This window comes from Prionailurus viverrinus, chromosome A2 (assembly GCF_022837055.1).
Source record: "Prionailurus viverrinus isolate Anna chromosome A2, UM_Priviv_1.0, whole genome shotgun sequence".
Taxonomy (NCBI): Eukaryota; Metazoa; Chordata; class Mammalia; order Carnivora; family Felidae; genus Prionailurus; species Prionailurus viverrinus.
Genome location: NC_062562.1, coordinates 156,596,334 through 156,615,162, shown reverse-complemented (window position 1 = coordinate 156,615,162; position 18,829 = coordinate 156,596,334). Strand labels below are relative to the sequence as shown.

The 18,829-nt window shown below is 41.4% G+C and overlaps 1 protein-coding gene across 1 annotated transcript in view; it reads right to left on the bottom strand.

Annotated features, from left to right (window-relative positions):
- The window catches only part of WEE2 (WEE2 oocyte meiosis inhibiting kinase), a 29,020-nt gene extending 10,543 nt beyond the window's left edge, over window positions 1-18,477 (bottom strand). The window contains exons 1-5 of the mRNA XM_047849382.1: window positions 18,133-18,477; window positions 10,245-10,441; window positions 8,413-8,464; window positions 5,384-5,556; window positions 3,486-3,607 (exon numbers count right to left, since the gene is read on the bottom strand). Of these exons, the coding sequence (XP_047705338.1) occupies window positions 3,486-3,607; window positions 5,384-5,556; window positions 8,413-8,464; window positions 10,245-10,441; window positions 18,133-18,477 (889 nt within the window). The remainder of the gene's footprint in view (window positions 1-3,485; window positions 3,608-5,383; window positions 5,557-8,412; window positions 8,465-10,244; window positions 10,442-18,132) is intronic.
- Window positions 18,478-18,829: the final 352 nt, after the last annotated feature.

The following is an 18,829-nucleotide window of genomic DNA, read 5'->3' as shown; positions in this document are numbered from 1 at the left end:
ATTTTGCTACAGCTAAAGCCGATGGTCTCCCTCTTATTGAGGAGCATAATTAACTGTTCTTTGCCAAACAGTATTAAGGAAGTCTGTGTGTATAGACAGAGCAATACTGAATGAATGATAAACCTCATCCCTCCTAATCTCAGCTATACCGGAGCCTTAACTCCATAACCCAAGATGCCATCTGGAGATAATACTGTAACTGACAGGATTGTGCCCTAGGAGGAAACAGCCAGCTCCTGGACAGCTCTTCTCAAACCATCTTGGTGAGATGAGTTGCCAAATTCTTTTCTTTAGATAAAGATATTTCCCCCACTTGGCTGAGGGAAAAAGGAAACTTAAGAAAAACAGATCTATGTTTTTCTGTCTGCTTATGAAACCTGACAGACACTAAAACAAATAGCAAATGCCTTCCAACACTAAAATGTAAACAGCAGACCAACAGGATATTCTGTTCGTACATTTGTATTCTCAAAATCTTGATTTTATGTTGCTCTCTACAACACAAGCATATTTTCCTGCTGGTAAAGTTATTCCTTGTTTGGTGGGAAAATATAACCAATATATGGTGTTCCACAGATGGTGCAGACTTCTGGGTACCACATCACTAGAACAAGGGGAGCACGCTCTGTAAAACTTCAGTGACAGAAGACGTCACAAGAAAATACTGCCTCTAGCGAGAGGTTAATCGTTCCATCCTGAATAGTTTGGAATCCTGGTGGTTGCGCAATCAATCTACTGCTGGAAAGCCTTCAGATTTCAGAGGCTGACCCACAGATGACGGGTAGGGGATCTTGGCAAGGGTGAGGGTGGAAGAAGGAACATTTGATTGGTTTAGAGTTTAGGAGGGACAGTAGGGGAAATCAGTTAACTGCTGGTCTCTACTAGTTATGATGTACATTATCTAAAACATCCAATTTATAATCTGAGTAAACCATAACTCTACATGCTCTAGCCTGACTGCTTTGACAGGCTGGGGGTACAGAGCTAAGGGTGACAGGCATGAGGAGGAAGAGGTGAGAAAGAGGGAGAGACAGAGGATAGAAGGAGAAAGGAGTAGAAGGAATCAGGCACTAGCTACTCTGCTACCTTACAAATACTTTGGACTTAACTCTCCTTTATTTAGAGCCACAGGGCAGAGTCTCAACATGGATTATCCATAACTACAAACAAGACAAGTATAAGGGTGTGCTTTATTTTCCGTGATCAGTTCACATTTGAAAGCAATGTATGTGAATTACATTTTGATAAATCAAAACTACATTTTAATTGGCAAGGACACAGTGAAGTTAGTGGACCACCATGGCAAACAGACAATGATTCCTCTTCATCTATCACATCTTCTTGAAAATCTGCTGCCTGGAAACATCCAAAAACCCTCTGTATTCCTCCCACACTTGACTTTGCTGATCTTATTTCCTGTTATAGGGTCACCTTAGTCCCATCAGTCTCCTTAGCATCTGCTAGGTCAGACCCATCCCCAATGTCATGCCCTTTGCCTGCTTGCTGTTCCTCTAATAGATGCCTTCTTTGCTCTTCCTTAAACTCTGGTAATCCTTCTGCAAAGTCTCTTTCAAGTCTTACCTCCTTTTTGAGATTTTCTTGGGCTACTCTAGTAACAACTGTTTCTGAGTTCTCAATCTGTATCAGGTTTTGACGGTGTGCTAGCATTTGATGTAGGTTGTTCCGATTTTTCAAAATAAGAAGTATTACTATCTCCTAAGTAGATATTACTATCTCTTTACTCAGTGGGATTGACATCCCAGAGATCACATAACTGGTATGCAGTATAGCTGGGTTTTAGACCCACTCCTGCCTGACTTTAAAGCCCAGGCCCATCCCACCACACTGTGCTGCCTCTTGCTCAAATTCGTCTTCTCTGAATGCTTTTTATCCATAGCTGTACCACCTGGTTTTGCACCAAATGGTCTCATGTGGATTCACTGTAAGCGAGCAAGTGGAATAAAGCTCCTCAAAAGACTTTTCTCACTCTCTGGTACAGCTCACCCTAGAACTTAACGAATGACATGCCTGTAGAAGGTATTCAAATGTTGCAAAGAACTAGAAGAGGACTTGTAACAAGAACCATCACTCCACCTTATTCTTTTTCGAACATTTGAAATCTTTACAATGCCCTAAATCAGGTTAAATTTGTTTTGTTTGACTTTCTTGGTTAATTTTTATGACTTGCCATTATCTTTGTTAGTAGTTGAAAGTCATGAAAATAAAACCAATCTTGGGGAATGGGAAGGGCAAGAATAGGGAATCTCAGGTTACAGTAAAGAGGAATTAGGAAGAAAAGTCTCAACATCTCAATCACGAGGAAAGGGTCCATTTTTTATCCTGAAGAGACTATTAGAAAAAGGGATTTTTCCCTTTTTAGAGAAAAAAAAAGTTCACAGTTAAGACTACAAGGAAATCAGGCTCTAAGGAAACAGCAAGAGAAATGCCATTAATTTGCATCATATGTGTGCCATTTTTCTGTGTTTCTAGTGTTTCATAATATTGTTTACTTAACCTACTTGTAGATATAATGATAAAGCTTTGTCAACTGTCCTCAAACGTCAGGCTGTGCTTACATACTCAGGGCTATCTGGTGGCTACTAAAATTACTCAAAGACTGTGCTATTAGAGAAACTTCAGCGTAGGTGTACATGTTGTGGGGGAGGGGAGCAGGTTTGAGAGGGGTGCCATTATCCAATATTGCCATGGCCAGAATATAGATCACCACTCGTAAAAGGATGGCAAGCTTCTATTTAATTTGGGAGCATTTTCCTATTTTACCACTGAACATTTTGATTAAAAATATCTGAGAATAATAATATGTAAAGATACCGCTAGGTCACCCCCTTAATCACAGAGTAGAAATACGTTAGGCCAAAGGACTACATTTTGCGATGTAAGTAGCCCAGAAAAAAAGTTTGACCAGTTATTTGTGTATGTATGGTCCTGAAAGACCTGCGAGAATAATCTGAAGTCACTGCATTTCATTCCCAGCGCTCACCCCATGCCCTTCCTCTGGTGAGAACACTAAGCCTCAAAGGTAACAACAATCCTCAAATTCAGGAATCCGCTTGAAAATTAATCAAAAGTTGGCTGTGTAAGCTTACCACCCGCTCCCCAAAAATGGTACAGAGTATGACTTGCTTCTCTAAGAATACCTAGCAAATGGTAAGAGGAGGATGATTTACCATTCAAACCACTGGGGTAAAGGTTTCTAAGTATTGAGTAAACTGTGAGGGGATTAGTAGCTTCTGGGTGTCAGCCACACATCAGCTCTGAAAAAAATATGAAATAGTATAAACCTGAAATTCCTTTTCAATGCAACTTCGTGTCTCCTGCTCTCTGCTTCCAAGCCAAACTATAGTACAGACCTTTTAGGTAGGACTCTGCTACACGTGGCATAAACTACAAGGGGGAGGCAAAGATTTTTTTCCTGGGGACTAAAAGTTCATCTCCCTCTCCACCATGATAGTCCACATACTTACCGTTGCAGTATTCATTCTGAATGATCATGTGGTCATCTTCTGCCCATGCGGAGTAGTAACGTACCACATGGGGGTGATGCCCAAGCACTGCATGAGCGTAAACTTCATGCAAAGCCAAACTCCTAACAGACAGACAAGCATCAAGAAAAATGAATCAATATACACACAAATGTTTCTCAAAAACAAGATATGAGGCGTTATTTTTTTTCAATGTTTATTTCTTTTTGAGAAAGAGAGAGAGAGAGCAAGCAGGGAAGGGGCAGAGAGAGAAGGAGACACAGAATTGGAAGCAGGCTCCATCCAGGCTCTGCACTGTCAAAACAGAGCCCAACGTGGGGCTTGAACCCACAGACTGTGAGATCATGACCGGAGCCAAAGTCAGACACTTAACCGATGAGCCACCCAAGTGCTCCATGATATGAGGCATTATTAACAGTGGCAGAACGTTGAGTGCTCATTGCTTGCTTACTATTTCACCTCATTTAATTGTCATGACTACTCAGTAAGATATAGTGGCAAGGATGAAGGCTTTAGAAAGCTCAGTGACTAGCCCAAAGTCAAGCTGGTGATAGTAGACCTAAGACCAGAACCTTGGTCATCCTGGTGCCAAAATCCATGGTGTTTGTTTGTTTGTTTGTTTGTTTGTTTGTTTGTTTTCATTGAACATGGCATATGTAAAGAGGAGTCTTGGGTTGCTATTATATCAATGGCAGACATGCTTTGAGTCTTAATTTCACTGTATCACAATTTAAAAAAATATATTGATGGGCTTAACAAGAGGCCCACCATAGACTTGATGAAGGATATTGTGATGGGTCCTCTTGTCTTCTCTGTGAAGGCTAGAAAGTCATAATATTGCACTCAGCCAATATGATATAGTCATAGGGACAGTCTTGGGGACTGCCAATATTCATGATTCATTATGGAATAGGAAATCCAACACAAAAAAGTAGCATGTGGTACTAGATGAATTTCAGTATAAAAATGAAGAATTCTAAGGCCCATAATTTCAGATTCAGCAAATTAAGCATTACATCCCTACAGTTCACAAAATACATTGGCTGAATCTGGAAATATTTGTTTTCCTTGTAAAAGGAAGAACTTTTGAACAATTAGTTCTGAGAATGAAATTTAAATTTTTCTTAATTTCTCACTTGTAGTCTTCAAAACATTGATTTCAATAGTCATAATGAATTTAGTAATGAATTCATTGTTAATACAAAGTGGAGATAACCAATAAGTTAACATTAACTTCCTACTTGGCAATATTTCTAATGAATGAAACAGGAAGAAAATCCATAAATCTATTCATTTAAGAAAAAGCAGTAAGACCAGTAGTAAAAGCCTCAAGAACCATGAAAAAATGCAATGTGATTGTTCCCAAATGATCATGGTACATTTTAGGAAATAATTTATCTCTGACTTGGAAAATTCAGAAAAGTTATAAATGTGAGACCACATACAATGGAGGGGGTAGCAATGGGTATGTTTTTAATGACATCAGTGCCATTATTTAAAATGTTTTGGGGTAAAATAAATAAAAAAAAACATTAAAAAAAATTAACCCTCCCCCGTTCATGCTCTGTCTCTCTCTGTCTCAAAAATAAAAAAATAAAAAATACAAAAAAAAACATTAAAAAAAAAATGTTTTGGGGTGCCTGGATGGCTCAGTCAGTTAAGTGTTCAATTCTTGGTTTCAGCTCAGGTCATGATCTCATGAGGCTCTGTGCTGGCAGCCTGGAGCCTGCTTGGGATTCTCTCTCTACCCCCTCTCATCCCCTCCCCAATTCATGCTGTCTCTGTCTATAAATAAACAAACAAACAAAATGAAATGTTTTAACAAGAAACAACTTTCCAAATCCAAGTTTATACTTCTAGTACATTTCAAAGGTACTTACTCATTTGATGATCCTGCAAAAGGTTTCATGGAACGTTTTATTGCATAAACACATCCATCCAGTCTCTTAATACACTTGTAGACTGTACCAAATTCACCAACTCCAATTTTTTCTACCTCCAAGAATTCTTTCTCGTAGCGGGAAGCCATGTTGGTTTCTCGTAGAACACATCTCTGAAATATTTTATTAAAAAATTAAAATAATTCTAACATATTATGAGCAATAAATTTAAGGCATATTCCTAAATTTCTCTAAGTTTTCAAAAAGACTTTCAAAGCAAATCTATTGGATTTCATCTCTGTGTATTTTTTTTAATTTATTTATTTTTGAGAGGCAGAGCTCAAGCATGGGAGGGACAGAGAGAGGAGGAGACATAGAATCTGAAGCAGGCTCCAGGCTCTGAGCAAGCGGTCAGCACAGAGCCTACATCACAGGGTTCAAACTCACAAACTGTGAGATCATGACCTGAGCTGAAGTCGGATGCTCAACCGACTGAGCCACCCAAGTACCTCTCTGTGTCAGTATTCATAGTAGCAAGAACCTCCCAATTGTCGACTACCTTCTTTGTACTCTTTATAACCATCTATACAACTCTGTACTTGCATTGTTTAATGTTTTTTAAATTTCTTTGGGGTTTTTTTAATTTTTATTTTATTTTTTAATTTACATCCAAGTTAGTCAGCATATAGTACAATAATGATTTCAGGAGTAGATTCCAGTGATTCATCCCCTATGTATAACACCCAGTGCTCACCCCATCAAGTGTCCTCCTTAATGCCCCTTGCCCATTTAGCCCATCTCTTCACCTACAACCACTACAGCAACCCTCAGTTTGCTCTCTGTATTTAAGAGTCTCTTATATTTTGTCCCCCTCCCTGTTTTTATATTATTTTTGCTTCCCTTCCCTTATGTTCATCTGTTTTGTATCTTAAATTCCACCTGTGAGTGATGTACTGGCATCTTTTAATAGGTTAGGTCTTTTTCTAGGTTATTTCTGTTGTCTGGAATATTCTTCTTCTCATTATGTTTTTAGAGGGGACACACCTGCTCACAGAAGAGCTACTGTCCTCAGCTGAGAGAATGGCTGGGATCTGGGTGGATCATGTTAAGGGGTAGCCGGGGGAAGGACACCACCCTCTGACTCCTGTCTACTTGTCTCACACTCTGGCTGCTAATACTTTCATCTCAAGTTGAGTAAACTTATTTGTGTTCAATTTGCCTCCTCAAAAATCTTAGTCTGGAGAACAAAATTATCGGATCGATTACCTCAGTTTATAAGCTCAGGTATAGCTCAGGTATAGCTTAGGATCTCAGCTTCCTGGCTCACTAGCACTGTCACCCGTTGCCCAGCTAGTAAGTAACCCTACACACATCACTGAACTCCTTTATTAGGTTTCTCATCTAAAGTAAAGTGAGGATGATAGCAACTACTCTTCCGGGTTCTTTTTAAGTATCACATGAGAAGACGTGTGCATGTGTGCCTGTGTGTGTAACTTAGTTCAAGGCCAAGCACACAGTAAATTCTCAGTAAATGATAGCTAAGATGACAGAAAATCTCCACAAATTTATATGAATCTCAATCCGAACTGATTTATCTCCATGAAGTCCTCATTTTTCAATGTCCCCATTAGCAAGAACTTTTTCATCTAGCTTTGAGTTTATTAGCACCACACTCTAACCAGCTGAGCTAACCGGCCAGGTCATCTAGCTTTGAGTTTAAACCATCTTGACTCCTACTACCTCTTCATTTCAACAAACAATGCCAATCAGTCTCCATTAGCAAGATCTAGAATTTTCATTGCCTTTGGCCAATCTCAAGTTCTCTTTTCTCCATACCTGGAGTTTCTACAGCTGCCAGCCCTCTCTCCATCTCTTCAAATGGTGACAAATTTTGTAATCAAAAATAGTAATCGTTGGGGCGCCTGGGTGGCCCAGTCGGTTGAGCGTCCGACTTCAGCTCAGGTCATGATCTCACTGTCCATAGGTTCGAGCCCCACGTCAGGCTCTGTGCTCACAGCTCAGAAGCCTGGAGCCTGCTTCGGGTTCTGTGTCTCCCTCTCTCTCTCTGCCCCTCCCCCACTCACGTTCTATCTCTGTCTCTCAAAAATGAATAAGCATTAAAAAAATTTTTTAAAAACAGTATAATCGTTTTTGCAAAATGATACCATAGAATCAGACACACCTAATTATCTCCCACAAGGAAGCCAAACTTCTGGTCAGAGGCTTCAAGGCCTTCTACCAATTGCTCACCCACTATACCTTCCCAGCCCCATCTCAGACACCAAATAAGCCAGCTTACCATCCACATCAGTCCCCAACCTCAAGCCCTCCCCCTCTTGTATACTGAATGTTGAACATAGGCACGTTTTCATATTATAAACATCTTAATGGCAATTTAAAATTCCACTTTAAAATATAATTTATTTGGCCATATTTTTATTGGACATTTAGGAGGGTGTGGTTTTTTGCTTTTTGGGTTTTTTTTTTTTTTTTTTGGCTATTACAGTTAAGGCTACGGTACACATCTCTGCTGTTAACATTTATAGTATTATTTTCTTAGGCTAGATTATAAAATGAGGGATGCTACATCAAAAGTTGTGAACACTATTTAAAAATCAATAGGTATGGACACATTTAAAAGCTAAAATTTTACATTTAAACTTCCAGCTTTATGCCATTTTTCTCTGTCCTGTTTTTCCATTTTGGGGGGCCTTAAATATCTTGAATTTTCCCTTCACTTCTGTACCTCCATGAATATAGAATTTTTCCCGAAATCAAAGATAGAAGCAGTAGCCATTAATTTAAAAACACTCCAAGGTAATGATTCAGCAATATGCAGGTCAGACACTGTCTGATAAAGTAAGAACTAAGCAAAGAATGTAGACCCTGATGAAGATAAATTCAGATAAATTCAGTTGCAAGGCACATTTGTAAATCTATGAAGTTAGGGGTGGGGGTGGGGGAGAGAGAGAGAGGTGATAGGACGAAGTGACCGAGTCATGACAGCTGGAACAGAGAATTGTGCTCACCTTGGCAGGCAGCCCTGGATCTACATCGCTTTCCCCTGGACCAGCTTCCCCACTTAAAAAAAAGAATAACAAAAAGAAATGATATCGATGTAGGATTAGCAGTATAGAGCTTGATACTATACTAGGTTCTGGGGCTCTAAGAGTGAATAAGACCATTCCTTTTCCCTTTCAGTTTTTATTTGGGGACAGGGATAAATAGAAAATTTCAATGTAAGACACTAGGAAAGAATAAGAACAAGATATCAAGGGATACTATAGGCAGCACCCAAATCATGATGTCACGAATAAAAGTCTTTCCCAAAAGAGAATGAATTTCCAAGCTAAGTTTCCAAGAATGAGTAGGAATCAGCTAAGGGGCAGGAGTGGGGTTCTAGGCAAACAGAGCAGTGCTGAAGAGTGGAGGGGAGAGTGCACAGAACATGTGACACTAAGCACTCTGCCCTGCCTCACTTCCCCTCCAACACCCACCTCCCCTGAACCTGGCCTTGCACTAGGTTCGCAGGCAGACCATCGGTGTAGCAGAATAAGCTCTCACACTGGCTAAGAGATTTTCAGTGACTTTGCAAATCAACCGAAGTCTCTGACAGACCCTCTCTTTGGCCTGAGCACTTGCATTCAGGATCTCTAAGCAAGATTTCAATTACTACATCAGCCAGCTCTAGATTTTTCTTCTGCAGAAGTACAGGGTAGAAATGGCAAATGGAGGATGACATAACACTCATGGAAACAAACTGATGCTGGACCTTTGTGACTTAAGTTTAGTATTACATTCTAATACTTCATAAAATAACAACACCACAATGAGGAAGGGAGAAAAGTACTCTCGCAGAAGCACTGAGAGATGTTACTCGAGTATCCCCACTTTCATTGCAGGATTGCAGGAAATTCAAATTAATGGTGTTTTCTGGCTAGCTGCAGTGAGAGGTGAGTCCACTAACTCTGATGGTTTCTAAAGAATCCTCAAGAGCTAAAACCAATTCTGGGTAACAAAAGTGGGCCTGTGTACTTGTGCTAAAGTTCCATTTACTTAAGATCCAGGAGATAGTACGGAGGCAACCTATTCTGGCCACAAAGCTGGTTAATACAGAGTCACTGATTCCAAAACAAATATCTCAACCTAACATTAAATGCTCTGCGTACTTCACATGGTTAGCTGTGCATTTATTTAGCTGAGTACATATGAACACAAATGACTGACCCATTTTAGAGGCACTTCCATTCTGTAAAAAGGAAGCCTTGAAGAGACATGGTCAAGAAATGTCCCTGAGTAATCTGCACAATCCTCATCTGGACAATTTCTACCATTCAGCGGCTTTGTGGAGCATGCAATTTGGCTTTCCATTCTTAGCACCTCCAAAAGCAACACTATCTTTTTTCTCAGTAGCCGATCTGCCATCACCTGTGGAAAAGTTCAAATCCTTGCTCTATAGCCCCGAGTCACACAAGCTAGACTTGAAGCAGTAGTAAAGGGTGAGCTACACCTTAAAGGGTGAGCTACACCTTCCCTGGGGCTAGCCTTCTGTTAACCAGAGGAGACCTCCTAAATGCAATTCTGTAGCTCATTCGACTTGCTAATGGAAGTCAGCGGTCTATGGCTTACTCTGACCTATTCTTTTATAGAGAAGGCCCCTCATAGTATACTTCAGAATGGGGATATGCTGGAATCTCTGTGCCAAAAGCAGGTCACAAACCCACATTAACATTTAGGAAGGAGGGGATGTGTGAACTGCATTCAAATAGAGTTCTTGTTCCTAATCTTACTTTTACACTCTTCCTTCTACTTGACCATAGTAAGATCAGTTCTCAAAAGTTAGAGGCAACAGTACACTTACAGATCTCTTCGGGCTTTCCTCTTGCCATTGGATTGAAGGAATTGTTTTCTATAGGACTCTGGCGTAAAGGGATTAATATTGACCAGAGCCGATGAGGTCATCTCATCCACAAGGGGAATAGGTGTGAGCCTCAAGTGCCTAGAGCCTCGGGAGGGGAGCTTCTCTGTTGAAGAAATCACTGACTGGCTCAGCAGACACTGAATGAGGATGACAAAAAGGGAAGACAGAAGGAGTTTAGTAAAAAAAAAAAAAAAAATCCATTATCAGCTAGTTAATATTTGAACCAAAGAATGTTATTGCTGAAAAGGAATTAGAGGTTATCTGGTTCAGTGCAAACTAGCTGCATTGTAACTGGTCCTGTTATGAAAAATAAAGATTCCTGGTCTTCCTCTAGATATTCCAACTCAAGGAATCAACACAGGAGTCTGTACTTTTGTTAAGCTCCACTGCCTTCCCCTGGGCAATTCTGATGACCAGAAAAATACCAACTCTACTTCTACCACTAACTTTTTAAAGACGATAGGCTGAAGCTTAGACAAACAAAAAGGACTCTAAAAGACCTGGTCCTTATGTTCTCAATGTATGCTTTAACTCCCCCTCAATCATTCATCCAAACATTTGTTTGGTGCCTACTAATTAGTGGATACTGGGCTAGATGCTGAGGCATACATAGGTGAATTCCATCTCTTAAGGAATGCACAGTCTGTTAGTCAACAGCCCATCAGTCTTGCAGAAGTATTCACTTTGTACAGGAAGGATTTCATAGACTATCTAATCACGGGAGAAGTTTCCAGTTCCACTTATAATACAACACCAAAGGAGAAAATTTCCATAAAATGGGGTAAAGAAATTGAAAAATAATCGTCTGAGCTTTGTAGTGGCTATAGCCAACATACCAATAAGTAGGAAAATGTGCTGTCCTTCCCACTCCAAGTGGGGTACAGTAAGAGAACATCAGGCCTACAAACTTACCAGAACTAAACAAAAGGACAGAGGTGACAGGCCAAAGACAAAGAATTCTGAGGAGACAGCAGAATGCCATTATGACCTAAGTCAGGGGCCAGAGGAATAGTTGTGTTATGGGCATAGCAGTAGACACAGGGCCATGATATAACCTCATAATCATTTACTGTGGGGCTCTTTCTAAAAGAATGCCACTATTTGACACGCTCTGTCCATGGCTTTCAGAGTAGAAGCAGAAGCTAGACTCTAACATGATTCACTCTATAAAAATGTAATTCAAGAATGTAAGGATACAAAGAATGAATATTGAAATTAGAAATCCAAAATGATAAAAGCAGAAATGAAGGAAAATACAGAGTACACCCAGTAACCTAACCATTTTTTTTTTTTTTATGAAGAAAAAGGTCTTGCTGGAGTCAAGTTTTTACAAGGGTTTTACAGGTCTTAGAGTTTATAGGATGAACAATCCTGGGGCTATTGTCAGACAAAGCTATCAATGATAAACTCACAATTTTCCTGTAAGTGTATTACAGGACTGAGTACTTGCTCAAAGTACAACTGTACTATATAATATTTCTCAATTGTCTGTGACTCAGGCAATGAACATAGAATTACAGTAAATCAGTCCCTGAGAAACAGTTTTTTGTGATACTGATGATTATATGGAAAGTAAAACATATCTATCACATATGAAACAGTGGGGCATCCACACCTGAAATGATGCACATCCTGGTGACCACACTTCAAGGACAACAAAAAGAGCCTAGACATTTTCTGACAAAAGGAAGGAGAAGTATCCACATCAAGGCAGACAATATCAGAATTCCTAATCTGGAAATATGAAGGCCGATAGATTTTGTGAGCTCTGCTTATGACACAGGGAAATATATGAATTATATTAACATGGATTTTTATTGCCAGAATAATAGAATAATGAGTAATTCTTTTGGAAATTCAAGAGAACTTAGTTTGGAACAAGGTTTATGAAAGGAAGTTCTGCCTGAAAGTAGAGCAGATTGAAAGTTTCTGGAGAAAGATGTCCAGATTGAGAGTATAAATGTGTTCCAGGGAGTATAGCTAATTCTAGAAGTGACAGCTCTGGTACAGAGGATAGAGGGGAAGAAAAATTGAGGAATACCTCCCACCTTCAAGACACAACATCATAGTGTCTCAGGACTTGGAAAGACTTTAAAGGCCCAGTTGGTACAATTAGTCCCCTGATGCTTGAATCCCCCCTACAATGTTCCTACCAAGTGATCATCAACTAGTGTTCAGTGCATTTAGCCACAGGGACATACAGCCTCCTTGGGACGCTCTTCTATTTCCAGGTAGTTCCGCTAGGAAGTCTTTATGGTGACCTGAAGTCACTTCACATGACTTCTAGTCCTATCTCTCGGGCAAGCCTGAACTAGGCCAATGCTCCTTTCCTGGGCATTCTTGTCCTTGGCATAACACCCCTGCTGATCAGTGTCCCCCCTCTCTCTTCTGATCCAAACTATATTCCTCACAAAGTGTGCATTCTTCAGCAGCATTTCCAGTTTCCCTTTCAAGCTCTGTTCTTTTTCTGCCCCTCAAATCATGGCATTTCCAGAATTCCTAACTTGGACCACTTCTCTTCTTACTCTGGCACCCAGGCTACTTGAGCTTATCTGCACCCAAGGCTTCAACAACTTCCAAAATGCTAATGACATCCAAATTTAGATCTCCAATTTAGTGTGTTTTCCTGCACTCCAGAGTCATTTATCCAATGATTTACAGGACATCTCTGCTTTCTCCAGACCTGTACATCCTCTAGTATCAACTATCTTGATTCAAGATATCATCTACTCAAACAAGACAGAAGCCTCACAGGACCCTAGATCCCTCATTTTCCCCTCAACCTCTCCATCAAGTTGATGAGAGAACAAAAGGCAAGCTAAGGTCTATTCAGACCAAGAAATTCACATAGCCCAGGAATGAGGATATTGAAAAAAATACACAGGACTGTCTTGTTAATAATGAGGGGAAAATCTTTATATCTAAAAATAACCAATGGAAGGTAATATAGGGTTTATACCAGGCTACTTATTTGGGCAAAAATGCTTTAAAACATTGAATTAAAAATACATTTGACGGAGTGAATTTAACAGCTACAATAAAATAAGTCTGCCAATATTGTACTGTTTGTATGCAAGTAAATCTGGAAGGTACCGTCCACACCCCCCTCCCTTTCAAAATCAGTAGAAAGGCATGGAACATATCCAGGAGAGGACTGGCAGCTTGAGGTCACACAAATGCCTCCTTGCAAAGGCTAGAAGTTCCTACTAGTGTTTGTTGAGATTTTCACTGGGTGGATCGAGGCCTTTCCATGTCCAACGGAAAGAGCCACAAAAGTGACCAAAGTTTTGTTGCAAGAGATTATTCCTAGATTTGCCCTCCCACAATCCCTCCAAAGTGACAATAGTCCTTTTACTGCATAAATAACCAAACAAATAGCATGAACTTTAAAAATTAAATGTTTTCTACATTCAGCCTGGCATCTACAACCCTCTGGAAAGGTGGAGAAAGCTCATCATACTTTGAAACAACACCTTGCTAAACTTAGTCTAGAGACCCAGGGAAACTGGGATATTCTTTTACGAGTAGAACTTCTCAGGATTAGGGCTGCACCGAAACAACCTCTAGGACTCAGCCCTTTGAATGGTATAGAAGACCATTCCTTACAGTGGACCGGTTATTGGGTGAAGATTCTTTTTTTTTTTTTTTTTTTTTAATTTTTTTTTTCAGCGTTTATTTATTTTTGGGACAGAGAGAGACAGAGCATGAACGGGGACGGGCAGAGAGAGAAGGAGACACAGAATCGGAAGCAGGCTCCAGGCTCAGAGCCATCAGCCCAGAGCCTGATGCGGGGCTCGAACTCACGGACCGCGAGATCGTGACTGGCTGAAGTCGGACGCTTAACCGACTGCGCCACCCAGGCGCCCCTGGGTGAAGATTCTAATACTTTATTAAATTATTCACTCAAGGCTGGTTTAATTCATAAGTTACTTAATGAATATACTGATCACATGCTCCTAAAACCTGATTTAACTATAACTGGAAGTCCATCTCATGTAAGCCCAGAGATGTGATTTATTTAAAAGATTGGGAGTCTAATACAGCCGGGCCTTATATCCAAAATGGAAAGATCCAGGCCCCGCCCCCCCACGCCCCTACCCCCCCACTCCCGGGAGACTTGGTTAAGTGTCCACCTGATTTCAGCTCAGGTCATGATCTCAGTTTATGAGATTGAGCCTGGCGTCAGGCTCTGTGCTGACAGTGCAGAGCCTGATTGGGATTCTCTGTCTCCCTCTCTCTCTGCCCTTCCCCTTCCCCTGTTCATGCGTGCACACATGTGCTTGTTCTCTCTCCCTCTCTCTCTCTCTCTCAAAATAAATAAATGAACTTATTTTAAAAAATAGAAAGGTCTTTATTGGGTCATATTATATACTCCCACTGTAGTCAAATTAGAGGGATACTCTTCCTGGGCTTATATCAAGAATAAAACCTGTACCTCCTTCACAGAAAAACCAATGAACAAACTGACATGCCTTCTTACTCTTGTGAACCTGTACAAGATCCCAAACTGCTCTTCAAACAACGATGATCTTCTTTATCAACCATGGAAATACTTCTTCGCTGTCTACACCGGACCCAGCTGCATCTGCCTTGTAACTCCCCTGTACGTTCCCCAACTGAACGGTGTTGGCCCATAGGTAGGGACATCTATATGCCCCTATTCAGCAGGAAGAAGCTAGAAAGAGACCTTCTGCTTTCAACAATCTAAAAGACTTAAGGGTAAGATATGAGGAGAAAACAAAAAGCAAGCTGACAGAAAAACACGAGCTGACACCCTGCAATTCCCACTTTCTCCACGCTTAAGGTGGGATATATAACATTCCTCAGGCACTAGGAACTGCCTAAGAACAAAGGCAAGGGAAAAACAAATGGGCAGTTGATAAAGATCACAGGCATGTAGGACATGAAACTCCACTACAGTTTGTAACTGTCTTAATGATTTATAAGAATAACACAATAAGAAATCTCCAGGAACCTATTGACTCCTATAGGCCTTTCCTGGAGCCCTAACATCACCTTCACCTCCATAGGATGGAAAACCCTATATAATCAGTCACTCCTCACAATCACAATGCAGCTCTTTCTGTCCACAGGTCCTGGCCCCAAGCTGTAATAAAAACACCTTTTTGCAGCATAAAAGGTCTCAAATTCTTTCTTGACCATTGAGCTCGACAATTCCACATCAAAGTCACTTACCAAATCCTAAGCATCTCTCACTTTCTCACTGTCCACCACTGACCTAATTCAGGCCTTTCTCCTTTGTTAGCCGATCTGTCGTAAACCCTGCTGTGCCTCAAGGTCTCTCCCACAACATGCCAGCCTTCACCTGATGGTCAGTTCTTCAAAAAGACCTCTGATCAAAACCATTTGATGACTGTCTCTAAGTTTTCAAGATAAAATCTTGGGGGTTTCTGGGTGGCTCAGTCGGTTAAGCGTCTTGACTTCAGCTCAGGTAATGATCTGACGATTTGGGAGTTCGAGCTCCACATCAGACTCCATCTGACAGCTCAGAGCTTGGAGCCTGCTTCGGATTCTCTCAGTCCCTCCCACACTTGCACTCTCTCTCTCTCACTCTTTCAAAAATAAATAAACATTAAAAAAATTTTTTTGTAAGTAGATCTAGCTCCTGGCTACCTACTCTGGCCTCACTGCCTGCACCTTCTCACATACAGGCCCCTGTCACTGAGCAACATGCAATTTCTAGGTGGGACATGATCTTTTCCCTCTTAACTCGGTAGATGCTTTTCCCTTGGCTTTCAGTTCTTGTTTCCGTCTTTACCTAGTTCATTCCAACTCATCCCTGAAGACTGCTCTCAGGAAGGGCATTCCTGCTCTTGAGACTCAATTCCCAATCCTCTCTCAGCATGCCTGATCCGAACTTTATTGTTTCCGTTGTTTATCTGTATTCATTTTTTGGGCGCTTTTTGATGCAGTGAATAAGGTTTTCCAGCAGAAGGTCCAATATCAACGTGCTCCATTTTAAGTGAGTGAATGAAATGAAACATACACACCGTGTCCCATTTCCTTTCCTGTGTAGTCTTGCTCAGAGCCATGTTCTTTCAGCCCACTCTCCACCTAATTTACATACATCAAAACCACTCTGGAAGCACCTGTCATACAGTGTCTATATCACCCAGTCTTTCTGCTGATTGTAAGCACTTTGAGGACAGAGACTGTCTTGTACCCCTTGCCCACACTGGCTTCTGGAAAAAATAAAAGGATTATTGGTGTTGGGACCATTGAAAAACCCACAATGGACACCTAAGCGTATGAAAGCAGTTTGTCCACAATACAGTCAAGAAGCTTAGTCCTTCCTGGTAGTCATGGTGTGCACGCTCAGTAGGAACTGCAGAGACCTGCTGACAGTAACTGTGCTACAAACAGAAGCGTGGATGTTGTTCTGATGGCCTTAAGTACCTCAAGCTGAGCCAGCAGAAAGCGGAATTAATACCAGTGCTGAGGCTCACACACCATGGCACTAGTCTGTCAGAGGTAACCCTGCCCCAACCCTGATTTTAATGACATGTAGATATAACAGGAGAATAATCACAGCAAGAATAAAGGACGAAGCCAACCACCTGGGACCTTTGCCTATTTGCCCTCCGCAGCTTATAGAGAAGTATCAACAAGTTACCTCTTTGCTCACATAGAAGAGCTGGTCTCTCACAGGTCCGAGGAGAGGGGAGGATTTCCTTCTGGGAAGAGCAGCAGCAAAGATATGTGAATGTGTTCCAACAGTGAATGTGAACACTCTTTTATTAGGAAATATTAGTAAATAATTACATAAAAGGAGAGCCGGTTGGCGTAATGGAAAGAACAGTAGTAGACTGAGACCAAAAGATCAGGTTTCTAGTCCTGCCTCTGCCATTGGCCGAGCCAAAAGCCAGTTCAACTCTTAAAACGTTGATCTTCTCGTTTGCAGAATGCACTAGGGCTCTAGATCTTAATATTACTTCCAGTTCATGCTTGGGATTCTCTCTCTGCCCCTCCTTCGTGCTCACACGCTCATGCGCAAACGCCCCACCCTCTCTTTCTCAAAATAAATAAACATTTTTAAAAATATTCCTTCTGATGGCTCAGTCAGTTGAGTGTCCGACCGACTTCAGCTCAGGTCACGATCTTGTGGTTCGTGAGTTCAAGCCCCGTGTCGTGCTCTGTGCTGACAGCTCAGAGCCTGGAGCCTGCTTCAGATTCTGTGCCTCCCTCTCTCTCTGCCCCAACCCACTTGCATTCTGTCTCTGTCTCAAAAATAAATAAACATTGGGGCGCCTGGGTGGCTCAGTCGGTTAAGCGTCCGACTTCAGCCAGGTCACGATCTCGCGGTCCGTGAGTTCGAGCCCCGCGTCGGGCTCTGGGCTGATGGCTCGGAGCCTGGAGCCTGCTTTCAATTCTGTGTCTCCCTCTCTCTCTGCCCCTCCCCCGTTCATGCTCTGTGTCTCTCTGTCTCAAAAATAAATAAACATTAAAAAAATTTTTTTAAATAAATAAACATTAAAAAAATTTTTTTAAATAAATAAAAATATTCCTTCCGGTTCCAATATTCTTCAACCAGGAATTTTTTCCCCACCAAGATTTATTTGTGGCCTACACCAAATAGTTGCTGATATCAATGGTTTTGAGAAGACAGCTAGCAAGGCATTTAGTTCTGTTTTCTGGGAACTTTGAACTCGTCTTCATTTTCACCAATTAATATGTAATTGAGATACATAGCCTGTGAGGCAAATCTGCCTGATACACATAAACGAACGCATCCTCCTTCCCCATCAGCGGAACCAAAGGAGCACAGATCTTGGGGGCTTGGGTCCCCTTTCCTCCACAACTTACTTACTTTGGGAGTGAAGGGGCTCTCACAATGCAGCAGCTTGCTCCTGCTATCTGGCTGGGCTGGTGTCTCAGGACATTTGCGAGAGTGTGACACCGGAGTCCTCAGACCCTGATTGGGACTCATCGTGTCTGTTTCCTGAAATGTACTGACTTCACGAGTACTACTGAGGGAAGGTCTGGGGGGGGTGCACTTTGCCTCTGTCTCCTGAACTTGAGACTTGTCTGGGGTTTGGCTCTGGGCCTCGCTGTTCTCTCGTGCTTCCTCCTGCCCTTCATGCTCACCCTCTTCTTCACAATAGGAAAAGTTTAACTTCTGCTTCAGTTCCTTGTTAATACCTCCGTCATCCATCTCAGCAGAGAGCTCTACGGCACAGGTGGGGAGGCCTATCAGAAGGGAGCACTAGGAGCTGCAGAAGCAAGGAGGAGAAAAAAATGTAAGCTGGCAAACCTCCCAATTTTAGCCTGCCTTTCCTTCTGCCCACTAACAGCTACACAAAGGCACACCATTAGTTTGCTCCCTTAAGTACCACATATGTGTAAGGCCTCAGCTTATCCTTATTTCCATTCTGATTAAAGAAAGCTCCAGTGTCTCTTAGAGCAATTAAGTCCAATTTATGTATAGAACCCCTTTGGATATCCCACATAGTCTCCCTGAACCCGTGTGCTACAAAACACTAGTGAGATAGTTGGATTCCTTTAAT